Source organism: Scyliorhinus torazame, chromosome 26 (assembly GCF_047496885.1).
Source record: "Scyliorhinus torazame isolate Kashiwa2021f chromosome 26, sScyTor2.1, whole genome shotgun sequence".
Lineage (NCBI taxonomy): Eukaryota > Metazoa > Chordata > Chondrichthyes > Carcharhiniformes > Scyliorhinidae > Scyliorhinus > Scyliorhinus torazame.
Window position 1 is genome coordinate 23,055,021 of NC_092732.1, and position 22,217 is coordinate 23,077,237.

At 50.2% G+C, this 22,217-nt stretch overlaps 1 protein-coding gene across 2 annotated transcripts in view; it reads right to left on the reverse strand.

The window, feature by feature from the left end:
* Nucleotides 1-22,217, reverse strand: part of LOC140403073 (mitogen-activated protein kinase kinase kinase kinase 3-like) — a 126,042-nt gene that overhangs the window by 38,550 nt on the left and 65,275 nt on the right. For both annotated transcript variants that reach the window (XM_072490725.1, XM_072490724.1), the window contains exon 5: nt 203-320. In XM_072490725.1, coding sequence (XP_072346826.1) covers nt 203-320 — 118 coding nt within the window. The remainder of the gene's footprint in view (nt 1-202; nt 321-22,217) is intronic.

The following is a 22,217-nucleotide window of genomic DNA, read 5'->3' on the forward strand; positions in this document are numbered from 1 at the left end:
CATTGCACAGTCTGGGGAGCAATGAGATGGGAGCAGAGACGGGTGGAAGGCACTTGGCACAGGGAGGGTAAAGAGGCAGGGAGCAGAATGAGGGAGAGAGGGGGATCGAGGAGGTCTGAGCAGAATTGGATCAAAGCTTTTGGGAAAGGTCGGGATGGAGAGAGAAGACAAGAGAGGACCGGGAGTCCGGAACAACCCTTACTTGGGAATGATTCTGTCGGTCAGCTTGTTGGCGGTGAGGGAGATATGCAGGTTGTGCGAGTTCTTCCTCTGATCGAAGAGCGTCGCCAAGTTGTGCGAGTAGAGCTGTAATGACTTACCTGGGAAATGAAAGGGGAAATTCAACCACAGATCACAGACATAACTCAGCACTCCCACATCTCCACACACAACACAACACGGCCATACACCCCCATCTCCACACACAACACATCGTCATACACCCCCATCTCCACACACAACACAACATCGTCATACACCCCCATCTCCACACACAACACAACATCGTCATACACCCCCATCTCCACACACAACACAACACCCCCATAAACCCCCATCTCCACACACAACACAACATCGTCATAAACCCCCATCTCCACACACAACACAACATCGTCATACACCCCCATCTCCACACACAACACAACATCGCCATACACCCCCATCTCCACACACAACACAACATCGTCATACACCCCCATCTCCACGCACAACACAACATCGTCATACGCCCCCATCTCCACACACAACACAACACCCCCATAAACCCCCATCTCCACACACAACACAACATCGTCATAAACCCCCATCTCCACACACAACACAACATCGTCATAAACCCCCATCTCCACACACAACACAACATCGTCATAAACCCCCATCTCCACACACAACACAACATCGTCATAAACCCCCATCTCCACACACAACACAACATCGTCATACACCCCCATCTCCACACACAACACAACATCGCCATACACCCCCATCTCCACACACAACACAACATCGTCATACACCCCCATCTCCACACACAACACAACACCCCCATAAAACCCCATCTCCACACACAACACAACATCGTCATACACCCCCATCTCCACACACAACACAACACCCCCATAAAACCCCATCTCCACACACAACACAACATCGTCATAAACCCCCATCTCCACACACAACACATCATCGTCATAAACCCCCATCTCCACACACAACACAACACGGCCATACACCCCCATCTCCACACACAACACATCATCGTCATAAACCCCCATCTCCACACACAACACAACATCGTCATACATCCCCATCTCCACACACAACACAACATCGTCATACATCCCCATCTCCACACACAACACAACATCGTCACACACCCCCATCTCCACACACAACACAACACCCCCATAAAACCCCATCTCCACACACAACACAACATCGTCATACACCCCCATCTCCACACACAACACAACACCCCCATAAAACCCCATCTCCACACACAACACAACATCGTCATAAACCCCCATCTCCACACACAACACAACACCCCCATAAACCCCCATCTCCACACACAACACAACATCGTCATACACCCCCATCTCCACACACAACACAACATCGTCATACATCCCCATCTCCACACACAACACAACATCGTCATACACCCCCATCTCCACACACAACACAACACCCCCATAAAACCCCATCTCCACACACAACACAACATCGTCATACACCCCCATCTCCACACACAACACAACACCCCCATAAAACCCCATCTCCACACACAACACAACATCGTCATAAACCCCCATCTCCACACACAACACAACACCCCCATAAACCCCCATCTCCACACACAACACAACATCGTCATACACCCCCATCTCCACACAACACAACATCGTCATACTCCCCCATCTCCACACACAACACAACATCGTCATAAACCCCCATCTCCACACACAACACAACATCGTCATACACCCCCATCTCCACACACAACACAACATCGTCATAAACCCCCATCTCCACACACAACACAACATCGTCATACACCCCCATCTCCACACACAACACAACATCATCATAAACCCCCATCTCCACACACAACACAACATCGTCATAAACCCCCATCTCCACACACAACACATCATCGTCATAAACCCCCATCTCCACACACAACACAACACCCCCATAAAACCCCATCTCCACACACAACACAACATCGTCATAAACCCCCATCTCCACACACAACACATCATCGTCATAAACCCCCATCTCCACACACAACACAACACGGCCATACACCCCCATCTCCACACACAACACATCATCGTCATAAACCCCCATCTCCACACACAACACAACACCCCCATAAAACCCCATCTCCACACACAACACAACATCATCATAAACCCCCATCTCCACACACAACACAACATCGTCATACACCCCCATCTCCACACACAACACCCCCATACACCCCCATCTCCACACACAACACAACATCGTCATACACCCCCATCTCCACACACAACACAACACCCCCATAAACCCCCATCTCCACACACAACACAACATCGTCATACACCCCCATCTCCACACACAACACAACACCCCCATAAACCCCCATCTCCACACACAACACAACATCATCATAAACCCCCATCTCCACACACAACACAACATCGTCATACACCCCCATCTCCACACACAACACAACATCGTCATACACCCCCATCTCCACACAACACAACATCGTCATAAACCCCCATCTCCACACACAACACAACATCATCATACACCCCCATCTCCACACACAACACAACATCATCATACACCCCCATCTCCACACACAACACAACATCGTCATACACCCCCATCTCCACACGCAACACAACATCATCATAAACCCCCATCTCCACACACAACACAACATCGTCATAAACCCCCATCTCCACACACAACACAACATCGTCATAAACCCCCATCTCCACACACAACACAACATCGTCATACACCCCCATCTCCACACACAACACAACATCGTCATACACCCCCATCTCCACACACAACACAACATCGTCATACACCCCCATCTCCACACACAACACAACACCCCCATAAACCCCCATCTCCACACACAACACAACATCGTCATACACCCCCATCTCCACACACAACACAACATCGTCATAAACCCCCATCTCCACACACAACACAACATCGTCATACACCCCCATCTCCACACACAACACAACATCGTCATACACCCCCATCTCCACACACAACACCCCCATAAAACCCCATCTCCACACACAACACAACATCGTCATACACCCCCATCTCCACACACAACACCCCCATAAAACCCCATCTCCACACACAACACAACATCGTCATAAACCCCCATCTCCACACACAACACAACATCGTCATACACCCCCATCTCCACACACAACACAACATCGTCATAAACCCCCATCTCCACACACAACACAACATCGTCATACACCCCCATCTCCACACACAACACAACATCGTCATAAACCCCCATCTCCACACACAACACAACACCCCCATAAACCCCCATCTCCACACACAACACAACACCCCCATACACCCCCATCTCCACACACAACACAACACAGACATAAACCCCCATCTCCACACACAACACAACACCCCCATAAACCCCCATCTCCACACACAACACAACACAGCCATAAACCCCCATCTCCACACACAACACAACACAGACATAAACCCCCATCTCCACACGCAACACAACATCGTCATACACCCCCATCTCCACACACAACACAACATCATCATACACCCCCATCTCCACACACAACACAACATCGTCATACACCCCCATCTCCACACACAACACAACACCCCCATAAACCCCCATCTCCACACACAACACAACACCCCCATAAACCCCCATCTCCACACACAACACAACACCCCCATAAACCCCCATCTCCACACACAACACAACATCGTCATACACCCCCATCTCGACACACAACACAACATCATCATACACCCCCATCTCCACACGCAACACAACATCTTCATACACCCCCATCTCCACACAACACAACATCGTCATAAACCCCCATCTCCACACGCAACACATCTTCATACACCCCCATCTCCACGCAACACAACATCGTCATACACCCCCATCTCCACACACAACACAACATCGTCATACACCCCCATCTCCACACGCAACACAACATCGTCATAAACCCCCATCTCCACACACAACACAACACAGCCATAAACCCCCATCTCCACACACAACACAACATCGTCATACACCCCCATCTCCACACACAACACAACATCGTCATAAACCCCCATCTCCACACGCAACATCGTCATACACCCCCATCTCCACACACAACACAACATCGTCATACAACCCCATCTCCACACACAACACAACATCGTCATACACCCCCATCTCCACACACAACACAACATCGTCATAAACCCCCATCTCCACACGCAACACAACATCGTCATAAACCCCCATCTCCACACGCAACACAACACGGCCATACACCCCCATCTCCACACACAACACAACATCGTCATAAACCCCCATCTCCACACGCAACACAACACGGCCATACACCCCCATCTCCACACACAACACAACACCCCCATAAACCCCCATCTCCACACACAACACAACACGGCCATACACCCCCATCTACACACGCAACACAACATCGTCATACACCCCCATCTCCACACACAACACAACATCGTCATACACCCCCATCTCCACACACAACACAACATCGTCATAAACCCCCATCTCCACACGCAACACAACATCGTCATAAACCCCCATCTCCACACACAACACAACATCGTCATAAACCCCCATCTCCACACGCAACACAACACGGCCATACACCCCCATCTCCACACACAACACAACATCGTCATACACCCCCATCTCCACACAACACAACACCCCCATAAACCCCCATCTCCACACACAACACAACACGGCCATACACCCCCATCTACACACGCAACACAACATCGTCATACACCCCCATCTCCACACAACACAACATCGTCATAAACCCCCATCTCCACACGCAACACAACACGGCCATACACCCCCATCTACACACGCAACACAACATCGTCATACACCCCCATCTCCACACAACACAACATCGTCATACACCCCCATCTCCACACACAACACAACATCGTCATAAACCCCCATCTCCACACACAACACAACATCGTCATACACTCCCATCTCCACACAACACAACACCCCCATACACCCCCATCTCCACACACAACACAACATCGTCATAAACCCCCATTTCCACACACAACACAACATCGTCATACACCCCCATCTCCACACGCAACACAACATCGTCATACACCCCCATCTCCACACACAACACAACATCATCATACACCCCCATCTCCACACGCAACACAACATCGTCATACACCCCCATCTCCACACACAACACAACACCCCCATAAAACCCCATCTCCACACGCAACACAACACGGCCATACACCCCCATCTCCACACGCAACACAACATCGTCATACACCCCCATCTCCACACACAACACAACATCGTCATAAACCCCCATCTCCACACACAACACAACATCGTCATACACCCCCATCTCCACAGGCAACACAACATCATCATAAACCCCCATCTCCACACACAACACAACACCCCCATAAACCCCCATCTCCACACACAACACAACACCCCCATAAACCCCCATCTCCACACACAACACAACATCGTCATAAACCCCCATCTCCACACACAACACAACATCGTCATAAACCCCCATCTCCACACACAACACAACATCGTCATACACCCCCATCTCCACACGCAACACAACATCGTCATACACCCCCATCTCCACACACAACACAACACCCCCATAAACCCCCATCTCCACACACAACACAACATCGTCATAAACCCCCATCTCCACACGCAACACAACATCGTCATAAACCCCCATCTCCACACACAACACAACATCGTCATACACCCCCATCTCCACACGCAACACAACATCGTCATACACCCCCATCTCCACACACAACACAACACCCCCATAAACCCCCATCTCCACACGCAACACAACATCGTCATAAACCCCCATCTCCACACACAACACAACATCGTCATACACCCCCATCTCCACACACAACACAACATCATCATAAACCCCCATCTCCACACACAACACAACATCGTCATACACCCCCATCTCCACACACAACACAACATCGTCATAAACCCCCATCTCCACACGCAACACAACATCGTCATAAACCCCCATCTCCACACACAACACAACATCGTCATACACCCCCATCGCCACACGCAACACAACATCGTCATACACCCCCATCTCCACACACAACACAACATCGTCATACACCCCCATCTCCACACACAACACAACACCCCCATAAACCCCCATCTCCACACACAACACAACATCGTCATACACCCCCATCTCCACACACAACACAACATTGTCATACACCCCCATCTCCACACACAACACAACATCGTCATAAACCCCCATCTCCACACACAACACAACATCGTCATACACCCCCATCTCCACACACAACACAACATCGTCATAAACCCCCATCTACACACGCAACACAACATCTTCATACACCCCCATCTCCACACACAACACAACATCATCATACACCCCCATCTCCACACACAACACAACATCGTCATACACCCCCATCTCCACACGCAACACAACATCGTCATACACCCCCATCTCCACACACAACACCCCCATAAACCCCCATCTCCACACACAACACAACACCCCCATAAACCCCCATCTCCACACACAACACAACATCGTCATAAACCCCCATCTCCACACGCAACACAACACCCCCATAAAACCCCATCTCCACACGCAACACAACACCCCCATAAACCCCCATCTCCACACACAACACAACATCGTCATACACCCCCATCTCCACACACAACACAACACCCCCATAAACCCCCATCTCCACACACATCACAACATCGTCATACACCCCCATCTCCTCACACAACACAACATCGTCATACACCCCCATCTCCACACACAACACAACATCGTCATACACCCCCAACTCCACACACAACACAACATCGTCATACACCCCCATCTCCACACACAACACAACATCATCATACACCCCCATCTCCACACACAACACAACACAACCATAAACCCCCATCTCCACACACAACACAACACCCCCATAAACCCCCATCTCCACACACAACACAACATCGTCATACACCCCCATCTCCACACACAATACCCCCATAAACCCCCATCTCCACACACAACACAACATCGTCATACACCCCCATCTCCACACACAACACAACATCGTCATACACCCCCATCTCCACACACAACACAACACCCCCATAAACCCCCATCTCCACACACAACACCCCCATAAACCCCCATCTCCACACACAACACAACACCCCCATACACCCCCATCTCCACACGCAACACAACATCGTCATACACCCCCATCTCCACACACAACACAACACAGCCATAAACCCCCATCTCCACACACAACACAACATCGTCATACACCCCCATCTCCACACACAACACAACACAGCCATAAACCCCCATCTCCACACACAACACAACACAGCCATAAACCCCCATCTCCACACACAACACAACATTGTCATAAACCCCCATCTCCACACACAACACAACATCGTCATACACCCCCATCTCCACACACAACACAACACCCCCATAAACCCCCATCTCCACACACAACACAACATCGTCATAAACCCCCATCTCCACACACAACACAACATCGTCATACACCCCCATCTCCACACACAACACAACATCGTCATACACCCCCATCTCCACACACAACACAACATCGTCATACACCCCCATCTCCACACACAACACAACATCGTCATACACCCCCATCTCCACACACAACACCCCCATAAACCCCCATCTCCACACACAACACAACATCGTCATACACCCCCATCGCCACACACAACACAACATCGTCATAAACCCCCATCTCCACACACAACACAACACCCCCATAAACCCCCATCTCCACACACAACACAACATCGTCATAAACCTCCATCTCCACACACAACACAACATCATCATAAACCCCCATCTCCACACACAACACAACATCGTCATAAACCCCCATCTCCACACACAACACAACATCGTCATACACCCCCATCTCCACACACAACACAACATCGTCATAAACCCCCATCTCCACACACAACACCCCCATAAACGCCCATCTCCACACACAACACAACATCGTCATACACCCCCATCTCCACACACAACACAACATCGTCATAAACCCCCATCTCCACACGCAACACAACATCGTCATAAACCCCCATCTCCACACGCAACACAACACGGCCATACACCCCCATCTCCACACACAACACAACATCGTCATAAACCCCCATCTCCACACGCAACACAACACGGCCATACACCCCCATCTCCACACACAACACAACACCCCCATAAACCCCCATCTCCACACACAACACAACACGGCCATACACCCCCATCTACACACGCAACACAACATCGTCATACACCCCCATCTCCACACACAACACAACATCGTCATACACCCCCATCTCCACACACAACACAACATCGTCATAAACCCCCATCTCCACACGCAACACAACATCGTCATAAACCCCCATCTCCACACACAACACAACATCGTCATAAACCCCCATCTCCACACGCAACACAACACGGCCATACACCCCCATCTCCACACACAACACAACATCGTCATACACCCCCATCTCCACACAACACAACACCCCCATAAACCCCCATCTCCACACACAACACAACACGGCCATACACCCCCATCTACACACGCAACACAACATCGTCATACACCCCCATCTCCACACAACACAACATCGTCATAAACCCCCATCTCCACACGCAACACAACACGGCCATACACCCCCATCTACACACGCAACACAACATCGTCATACACCCCCATCTCCACACAACACAACATCGTCATACACCCCCATCTCCACACACAACACAACATCGTCATAAACCCCCATCTCCACACACAACACAACATCGTCATACACTCCCATCTCCACACAACACAACACCCCCATACACCCCCATCTCCACACACAACACAACATCGTCATAAACCCCCATCTCCACACACAACACAACATCGTCATACACCCCCATCTCCACACGCAACACAACATCGTCATACACCCCCATCTCCACACACAACACAACATCATCATACACCCCCATCTCCACACGCAACACAACATCGTCATACACCCCCATCTCCACACACAACACAACACCCCCATAAAACCCCATCTCCACACGCAACACAACACGGCCATACACCCCCATCTCCACACGCAACACAACATCGTCATACACCCCCATCTCCACACACAACACAACATCGTCATAAACCCCCATCTCCACACACAACACAACATCGTCATACACCCCCATCTCCACACGCAACACAACATCATCATAAACCCCCATCTCCACACACAACACAACACCCCCATAAACCCCCATCTCCACACACAACACAACACCCCCATAAACCCCCATCTCCACACACAACACAACATCGTCATAAACCCCCATCTCCACACACAACACAACATCGTCATAAACCCCCATCTCCACACACAACACAACATCGTCATACACCCCCATCTCCACACGCAACACAACATCGTCATACACCCCCATCTCCACACACAACACAACACCCCCATAAACCCCCATCTCCACACACAACACAACATCGTCATAAACCCCCATCTCCACACGCAACACAACATCGTCATAAACCCCCATCTCCACACACAACACAACATCGTCATACACCCCCATCTCCACACGCAACACAACATCGTCATACACCCCCATCTCCACACACAACACAACACCCCCATAAACCCCCATCTCCACACGCAACACAACATCGTCATAAACCCCCATCTCCACACACAACACAACATCGTCATACACCCCCATCTCCACACACAACACAACATCATCATAAACCCCCATCTCCACACACAACACAACATCGTCATACACCCCCATCTCCACACACAACACAACATCGTCATAAACCCCCATCTCCAAACGCAACACAACATCGTCATAAACCCCCATCTCCACACACAACACAACATCGTCATACACCCCCATCTCCACACGCAACACAACATCGTCATACACCCCCATCTCCACACACAACACAACATCGTCATACACCCCCATCTCCACACACAACACAACACCCCCATAAACCCCCATCTCCACACACAACACAACATCGTCATACACCCCCATCTCCACACACAACACAACATTGTCATACACCCCCATCTCCACACACAACACAACATCGTCATAAACCCCCATCTCCACACACAACACAACATCGTCATACACCCCCATCTCCACACACAACACAACATCGTCATAAACCCCCATCTACACACGCAACACAACATCTTCATACACCCCCATCTCCACACACAACACAACATCATCATACACCCCCATCTCCACACACAACACAACATCGTCATACACCCCCATCTCCACACGCAACACAACATCGTCATACACCCCCATCTCCACACACAACACCCCCATAAACCCCCATCTCCACACACAACACAACACCCCCATAAACCCCCATCTCCACACACAACACAACATCGTCATAAACCCCCATCTCCACACGCAACACAACACCCCCATAAAACCCCATCTCCACACGCAACACAACACCCCCATAAACCCCCATCTCCACACACAACACAACATCGTCATACACCCCCATCTCCACACACAACACAACACCCCCATAAACCCCCATCTCCACACACAACACAACATCGTCATACACCCCCATCTCCACACACAACACAACATCGTCATACACCCCCATCTCCACACACAACACAACATCGTCATACACCCCCATCTCCACACACAACACAACATCGTCATACACCCCCATCTCCACACACAACACAACATCATCATACACCCCCATCTCCACACACAACACAACACAACCATAAACCCCCATCTCCACACACAACACAACACCCCCATAAACCCCCATCTCCACACACAACACAACATCGTCATACACCCCCATCTCCACACACAATACCCCCATAAACCCCCATCTCCACACACAACACAACATCGTCATACACCCCCATCTCCACACACAACACAACATCGTCATACACCCCCATCTCCACACACAACACAACACCCCCATAAACCCCCATCTCCACACACAACACCCCCATAAACCCCCATCTCCACACACAACACAACACCCCCATACACCCCCATCTCCACACGCAACACAACATCGTCATACACCCCCATCTCCACACACAACACAACACAGCCATAAACCCCCATCTCCACACACAACACAACATCGTCATACACCCCCATCTCCACACACAACACAACACAGCCATAAACCCCCATCTCCACACACAACACAACACAGCCATAAACCCCCATCTCCACACACAACACAACATCGTCATAAACCCCCATCTCCACACACAACACAACATCGTCATACACCCCCATCTCCACACACAACACAACACCCCCATAAACCCCCATCTCCACACACAACACAACATCGTCATAAACCCCCATCTCCACACACAACACAACATCGTCATACACCCCCATCTCCACACACAACACAACATCGTCATACACCCCCATCTCCACACACAACACAACATCGTCATACACCCCCATCTCCACACACAACACAACATCGTCATACACCCCCATCTCCACACACAACACCCCCATAAACCCCCATCTCCACACACAACACAACATCGTCATACACCCCCATCTCCACACACAACACAACATCGTCATAAACCCCCATCTCCACACACAACACAACACCCCCATAAACCCCCATCTCCACACACAACACAACATCGTCATAAACCTCCATCTCCACACACAACACAACATCATCATAAACCCCCATCTCCACACACAACACAACATCGTCATAAACCCCCATCTCCACACACAACACAACATCGTCATACACCCCCATCTCCACACGCAACACAACATCGTCATAAACCCCCATCTCCACACACAACACCCCCATAAACGCCCATCTCCACACACAACACAACATCGTCATACACCCCCATCTCCACACACAACACAACATCGTCATAAACCCCCATCTCCACACACAACACCCCCATAAACCCCCATCTCCACACACAACACAACATCGTCATAAACCCCCATCTCCACACACAACACAACATCGTCATAAACCCCCATCTCCACACACAACACATCGTCATAAACCCCCATCTCCACACACAACACAACACGGCCATACACCCCCATCTCCACACACAACACAACATCGTCATACACCCCCATCTCCACACACAACACAACACCCCCATAAACCCCCATCTCCACACACAACACAACATCGTCATACACCCCCATCTCCACACACAACACAACATCGTCATACACCCCCATCTCCACACACAACACAACACCCCCATACACCCCCATCTACACACGCAACACAACATCGTCATACACCCCCATCTCCACACACAACACAACATCGTCATACACCCCCATCTCCACACACAACACCCCCATAAACCCCCATCTCCACACACAACACAACATCGTCATAAACCCCCATCTCCACACACAACACAACATCGTCATAAACCCCCATCTCCACACACAACACAACATCGTCATACACCCCCATCTCCACACACAACACAACATCGTCATAAACCCCCATCTCCACACACAACACAACATCGTCATAAACCCCCATCTCCACACACAACACAACATCGTCATAAACCCCCATCTCCACACACAACACAACATCGTCATAAACCCCCATCTCCACACACAACACAACATCGTCATACACCCCCATCTCCACACACAACACAACATCATCATACACCCCCATCTCCACACACAACACAACATCGTCATAAACCCCCATCTCCACACACAACACAACATCGTCATAAACCCCCATCTCCACACACAACACAACACGGCCATACACCCCCATCTACACACGCAACACAACATCGTCATACACCCCCATCTACACACACAACACAACATCGTCATACACCCCCATCTCCACACACAACACAACATCGCCATACACCCCCATCTACACACACAACACAACATCGTCATAAACCCCCATCTCCACACACAACACAACATCGTCATACACCCCCATCTACACACACAACACAACACCCCCATAAACCCCCATCTCCACACACAACACAACATCGTCATAAACCCCCATCTCCACACACAACACAACATCGTCATAAACCCCCATCTCCACACACAACACAACACCCCCATAAACCCCCATCTCCACACACAACACAACATCGTCATACACCCCCATCTCCACACACAACACAACACCCCCATAAACCCCCATCTCCACACACAACACAACATCGCCATACACCCCCATCTCCACACACAACACAACCATAAACCCCCATCTCCACACACAACACAACATCGTCATACACCCCCATCTCCACACACAACACAACCATAAACCCCCATCTCCACACGCAACACAACATCGTCATAAACCCCCATCTCCACACACAACACAACATCGTCATACACCCCCATCTCCACACACAACACAACACCATCATAAACCCCCATCTCCACACACAACACAACACCCCCATAAACCCCCATCTCCACACACAACACAACATCGTCATAAACCCCCATCTCCACCCACAACACAACATCGTCATAAACCCCCATCTCCACACACAACACAACATCGTCATACACCCCCATCTCCACACGCAACACAACATCGTCATAAACCCCCATCTCCACCCACAACACAACATCGTCATAAACCCCCATCTCCACACACAACACAACCATAAACCCCCATCTCCACACGCAACACAACATCGTCATAAACCCCCATCTCCACACACAACACAACATCGTCATACACCCCCATCTCCACACACAACACAACATCATCATACACCCCCATCTCCACACACAACACAACATCGTCATAAACCCCCATCTACACACGCAACACAACATCTTCATACACCCCCATCTCCACACACAACACAACATCGTCATAAACCCCCATCTCCACACACAACACAACATCATCATACACCCCCATCTCCACACACAACACAACATCGTCATAAACCCCCATCTCCACACGCAACACAACATCATCATACACCCCCATCTCCACACACAACACAACATCGTCATACACCCCCATCTCCACACACAACACAACATCGTCATACACCCCCATCTCCACACACAACACAACATCGTCATAAACCCCCATCTACACACGCAACACAACATCTTCATACACCCCCATCTCCACACACAACACAACATCGTCATACACCCCCATCTCCACACACAACACAACATCGTCATACACCCCCATCTCCACACGCAACACAACATCGTCATACACCCCCATCTCCACACGCAACACAACATCGTCATAAACCCCCATCTACACACGCAACACAACATCTTCATACACCCCCATCTCCACACACAACACAACATCGTCATAAACCCCCATCTCCACACAACACAACATCGTCATACACCCCCATCTCCACACACAACACAACATCGTCATACACCCCCATCTCCACACACAACACAACCATAAACCCCCATCTACACACACAACACAACATCGTCATACACCCCCATCTCCACACGCAACACAACATCGTCATAAACCCCCATCTCCACACACAACACAACATCGTCATAAACCCCCATCTCCACACACAACACAACATCGTCATAAACCCCCATCTCCACACGCAACACAACATCGTCATACACCCCCATCTCCACACACAACACAACATCGTCATACACCCCCATCTCCACACGCAACACAACATCGTCATACACCCCCATCTCCACACACAACACAACACCCCCATAAACCCCCATCTCCACACACAACACAACATCGTCATACACCCCCATCTCCACACACAACACAACATCGTCATACACCCCCATCTCCACACGCAACACAACATCGTCATACACCCCCATCTCCACACACAACACAACATCTTCATAAACCCCCATCTCCACACACAACACAACATCGTCATACACCCCCATCTCCACACACAACACAACACGGCCATACACCCCCATCTCCACACACAACACAACATCGTCATACACCCCCATCTCCACACGCAACACAACATCGTCATACACCCCCATCTCCACACGCAACACAACATCGTCATAAACCCCCATCTACACACGCAACACAACATCTTCATACACCCCCATCTCCACACACAACACAACATCGTCATAAACCCCCATCTCCACACAACACAACATCGTCATACACCCCCATCTCCACACACAACACAACATCGTCATACACCCCCATCTCCACACACAACACAACCATAAACCCCCATCTACACACACAACACAACATCGTCATACACCCCCATCTCCACACGCAACACAACATCGTCATAAACCCCCATCTCCACACACAACACAACATCGTCATAAACCCCCATCTCCACACGCAACACAACATCGTCATACACCCCCATCTCCACACACAACACAACATCGTCATACACCCCCATCTCCACACGCAACACAACATCGTCATACACCCCCATCTCCACACACAACACAACACCCCCATAAACCCCCATCTCCACACACAACACAACATCGTCATACACCCCCATCTCCACACACAACACAACATCGTCATACACCCCCATCTCCACACGCAACACAACATCGTCATACACCCCCATCTCCACACACAACACAACATCTTCATAAACCCCCATCTCCACACACAACACAACATCGTCATACACCCCCATCTCCACACACAACACAACACGGCCATACACCCCCATCTCCACACACAACACAACATCGCCATACACCCCCATCTACACACACAACACAACATCGTCATAAACCCCCATCTCCACACACAACACAACATCGTCATACACCCCCATCTACACACACAACACAACACCCCCATAAACCCCCATCTCCACACACAACACAACATCGTCATAAACCCCCATCTCCACACACAACACAACATCGTCATAAACCCCCATCTCCACACACAACACAACACCCCCATAAACCCCCATCTCCACACACAACACAACATCGTCATACACCCCCATCTCCACACACAACACAACACCCCCATAAACCCCCATCTCCACACACAACACAACATCGCCATACACCCCCATCTCCACACACAACACAACCATAAACCCCCATCTCCACACACAACACAACATCGTCATACACCCCCATCTCCACACACAACACAACCATAAACCCCCATCTCCACACGCAACACAACATCGTCATAAACCCCCATCTCCACACACAACACAACATCGTCATACACCCCCATCTCCACACACAACACAACACCATCATAAACCCCCATCTCCACACACAACACAACACCCCCATAAACCCCCATCTCCACACACAACACAACATCGTCATAAACCCCCATCTCCACCCACAACACAACATCGTCATAAACCCCCATCTCCACACACAACACAACATCGTCATACACCCCCATCTCCACACGCAACACAACATCGTCATAAACCCCCATCTCCACCCACAACACAACATCGTCATAAACCCCCATCTCCACACACAACACAACCATAAACCCCCATCTCCACACGCAACACAACATCGTCATAAACCCCCATCTCCACACACAACACAACATCGTCATACACCCCCATCTCCACACACAACACAACATCATCATACACCCCCATCTCCACACACAACACAACATCGTCATAAACCCCCATCTACACACGCAACACAACATCTTCATACACCCCCATCTCCACACACAACACAACATCGTCATAAACCCCCATCTCCACACACAACACAACATCATCATACACCCCCATCTCCACACACAACACAACATCGTCATAAACCCCCATCTCCACACGCAACACAACATCATCATACACCCCCATCTCCACACACAACACAACATCGTCATACACCCCCATCTCCACACACAACACAACATCGTCATACACCCCCATCTCCACACACAACACAACATCGTCATAAACCCCCATCTACACACGCAACACAACATCTTCATACACCCCCATCTCCACACACAACACAACATCGTCATACACCCCCATCTCCACACACAACACAACATCGTCATACACCCCCATCTCCACACGCAACACAACATCGTCATACACCCCCATCTCCACACGCAACACAACATCGTCATAAACCCCCATCTACACACGCAACACAACATCTTCATACACCCCCATCTCCACACACAACACAACATCGTCATAAACCCCCATCTCCACACAACACAACATCGTCATACACCCCCATCTCCACACACAACACAACATCGTCATACACCCCCATCTCCACACACAACACAACCATAAACCCCCATCTACACACACAACACAACATCGTCATACACCCCCATCTCCACACGCAACACAACATCGTCATAAACCCCCATCTCCACACACAACACAACATCGTCATAAACCCCCATCTCCACACACAACACAACATCGTCATAAACCCCCATCTCCACACGCAACACAACATCGTCATACACCCCCATCTCCACACACAACACAACATCGTCATACACCCCCATCTCCACACGCAACACAACATCGTCATACACCCCCATCTCCACACACAACACAACACCCCCATAAACCCCCATCTCCACACACAACACAACATCGTCATACACCCCCATCTCCACACACAACACAACATCGTCATACACCCCCATCTCCACACGCAACACAACATCGTCATACACCCCCATCTCCACACACAACACAACATCTTCATAAACCCCCATCTCCACACACAACACAACATCGTCATACACCCCCATCTCCACACACAACACAACACGGCCATACACCCCCATCTCCACACACAACACAACATCGTCATACACCCCCATCTCCACACGCAACACAACATCGTCATACACCCCCATCTCCACACGCAACACAACATCGTCATAAACCCCCATCTACACACGCAACACAACATCTTCATACACCCCCATCTCCACACACAACACAACATCGTCATAAACCCCCATCTCCACACAACACAACATCGTCATACACCCCCATCTCCACACACAACACAACATCGTCATACACCCCCATCTCCACACACAACACAACCATAAACCCCCATCTACACACACAACACAACATCGTCATACACCCCCATCTCCACACGCAACACAACATCGTCATAAACCCCCATCTCCACACACAACACAACATCGTCATAAACCCCCATCTCCACACGCAACACAACATCGTCATACACCCCCATCTCCACACACAACACAACATCGTCATACACCCCCATCTCCACACGCAACACAACATCGTCATACACCCCCATCTCCACACACAACACAACACCCCCATAAACCCCCATCTCCACACACAACACAACATCGTCATACACCCCCATCTCCACACACAACACAACATCGTCATACACCCCCATCTCCACACGCAACACAACATCGTCATACACCCCCATCTCCACACACAACACAACATCTTCATAAACCCCCATCTCCACACACAACACAACATCGTCATACACCCCCATCTCCACACACAACACAACACGGCCATACACCCCCATCTCCACACACAACACAACATCATCATAAACCCCCATCTCCACACACAACACAACACGGCCATACACCCCCATCTCCACACGCAACACAACATCGTCATACACCCCCATCTCCACACACAACACAACACCCCCATAAACCCCCATCTCCACACACAACACAACATCGTCATACACCCCCATCTCCACACACAACACAACATCGTCATACACCCCCATCTCCACACACAACACAACATCGTCATACACCCCCATCTCCACCCACAACACAACACGGCCATACACCCCCATCTCCACACACAACACAACATCGTCATACACCCCCATCTCCACACGCAACACAACATCGTCATACACCCCCATCTCCACACACAACACAACATCATCATAAACCCCCATCTCCACACACAACACAACACCATCATAAACCCCCATCTCCACACACAACACAACATCGTCATACACCCCCATCTCCACACACAACACAACATCGTCATAAACCCCCATCTCCACACACAACACAACATCGTCATACACCCCCATCTCCACACACAACACAACATCGTCATAAACCCCCATCTCCACACGCAACACAACATCGTCATACACCCCCATCTCCACACACAACACAACATCGTCATACACCCCCATCTCCACACACAACACAACACGGCCATACACCCCCATCTCCACACGCAACACAACACCCCCATAAACCCCCATCTCCACACGCAACACAACATCGTCATACACCCCCATCTCCACACACAACACAACATCGTCATACACCCCCATCTCCACACACAACACAACATCGTCATACACCCCATCTCCACACACAACACAACATCGTCATACACCCCCATCTCCACACGCAACACAACATCTTCATACACCCCCATCTCCACACACAACACAACACCCCCATAAACCCCCATCTCCACACACAACACAACATCGTCATAAACCCCCATCTCCACACACAACACAACATCGTCATACACCCCCATCTCCACACACAACACAACATCGTCATACACCCCCATCTCCACACGCAACACAACATCTTCATACACCCCCATCTCCACACACAACACAACACAGCCATACACCCCCATCTCCACACACAACACAACATCTTCATACACCCCCATCTCCACACACAACACAACACCCCCATAAACCCCCATCTCCACACACAACACAACATCGTCATACACCCCCATCTCCACACGCAACACAACATCTTCATACACCCCCATCTCCACACACAACACAACACAGCCATACACCCCCATCTCCACACACAACACAACATCGTCATAAACCCCCATCTCCACACACAACACAACATCGTCATAAACCCCCATCTCCACACACAACACAACACCCCCATAAACCCCCATCTCCACACACAACACAACATCGTCATACACCCCCATCTCCACACACAACACAACATCGTCATACACCCCCATCTCCACACGCAACACAACATCTTCATACACCCCCATCTCCACACACAACACAACATCGTCATACACCCCCATCTCCACACACAACACAACATCGTCATACACCCCCATCTCCACACACAACACAACACGGCCATACACCCCCATCTCCACACACAACACAACACCCCCATACACCCCCATCTCCACACACAACACAACATCGTCATAAACCCCCATCTCCACACACAACACAACACCCCCATAAACCCCCATCTCCACACACAACACAACATCGTCATAAACCCCCATCTCCACACACAACACAACATCTTCATACACCCCCATCTCCACACACAACACAACATCGTCATAAACCCCCATCTCCACACACAATACCCCCATAAACCCCCATCTCCACACACAACACAACACCCCCATAAACCCCCATCTCCACACACAACACAACATCGTCATACACCCCCATCTCCACACACAACACAACATCGTCATACACCCCCATCTCCACACGCAACACAACATCTTCATACACCCCCATCTCCACACACAACACAACACAGCCATACACCCCCATCTCCACACACAACACAACATCTTCATACACCCCCATCTCCACACACAACACAACACCCCCATAAACCCCCATCTCCACACACAACACAACATCGTCATACACCCCCATCTCCACACGCAACACATCTTCATACACCCCCATCTCCACACACAACACAACACAGCCATACACCCCCATCTCCACACACAACACAACATCGTCATAAACCCCCATCTCCACACACAACACAACACCCCCATAAACCCCCATCTCCACACACAACACAACACCCCCATAAACCCCCATCTCCACACACAACACAACATCGTCATACACCCCCATCTCCACACACAACACAACATCGTCATACACCCCCATCTCCACACACAACACAACATCGCCATAAACCCCCATCTCCACACACAACACAACATCGTCATACACCCCCATCTCCACACACAACACAACATCGTCATACACCCCCATCTCCACACGCAACACAACATCTTCATACACCCCCATCTCCACACACAACACAACACAGCCATACACCCCCATCTCCACACACAACACAACATCGTCATAAACCCCCATCTCCACACACAACACAACACCCCCATAAACCCCCATCTCCACACACAACACAACACCCCCATAAAACCCCCATCTCCACACACAACATCGTCATAAACCCCCATCTCCACACACAACACAACATCGTCATAAACCCCCATCTCCACACACAACACAACATCGTCATACACCCCCATCTCCACACACAACACAACATCGTCATACACCCCCATCTCCACACACAACACAACATCGTCATAAACCCCCATCTCCACACACAACACAACACCCCCATAAACCCCCATCTCCACACACAACACAACACAGCCATAAACCCCCATCTCCACACACAACACAACATCGTCATACACCCCCATCTCCACACACAACACAACACCCCCATAAACCCCCATCTCCACACACAACACGGCCATACACCCCCATCTACACACACAACACGGCCATACACCCCCATCTCCACACACAACACAACATCGTCATACTCCCCCA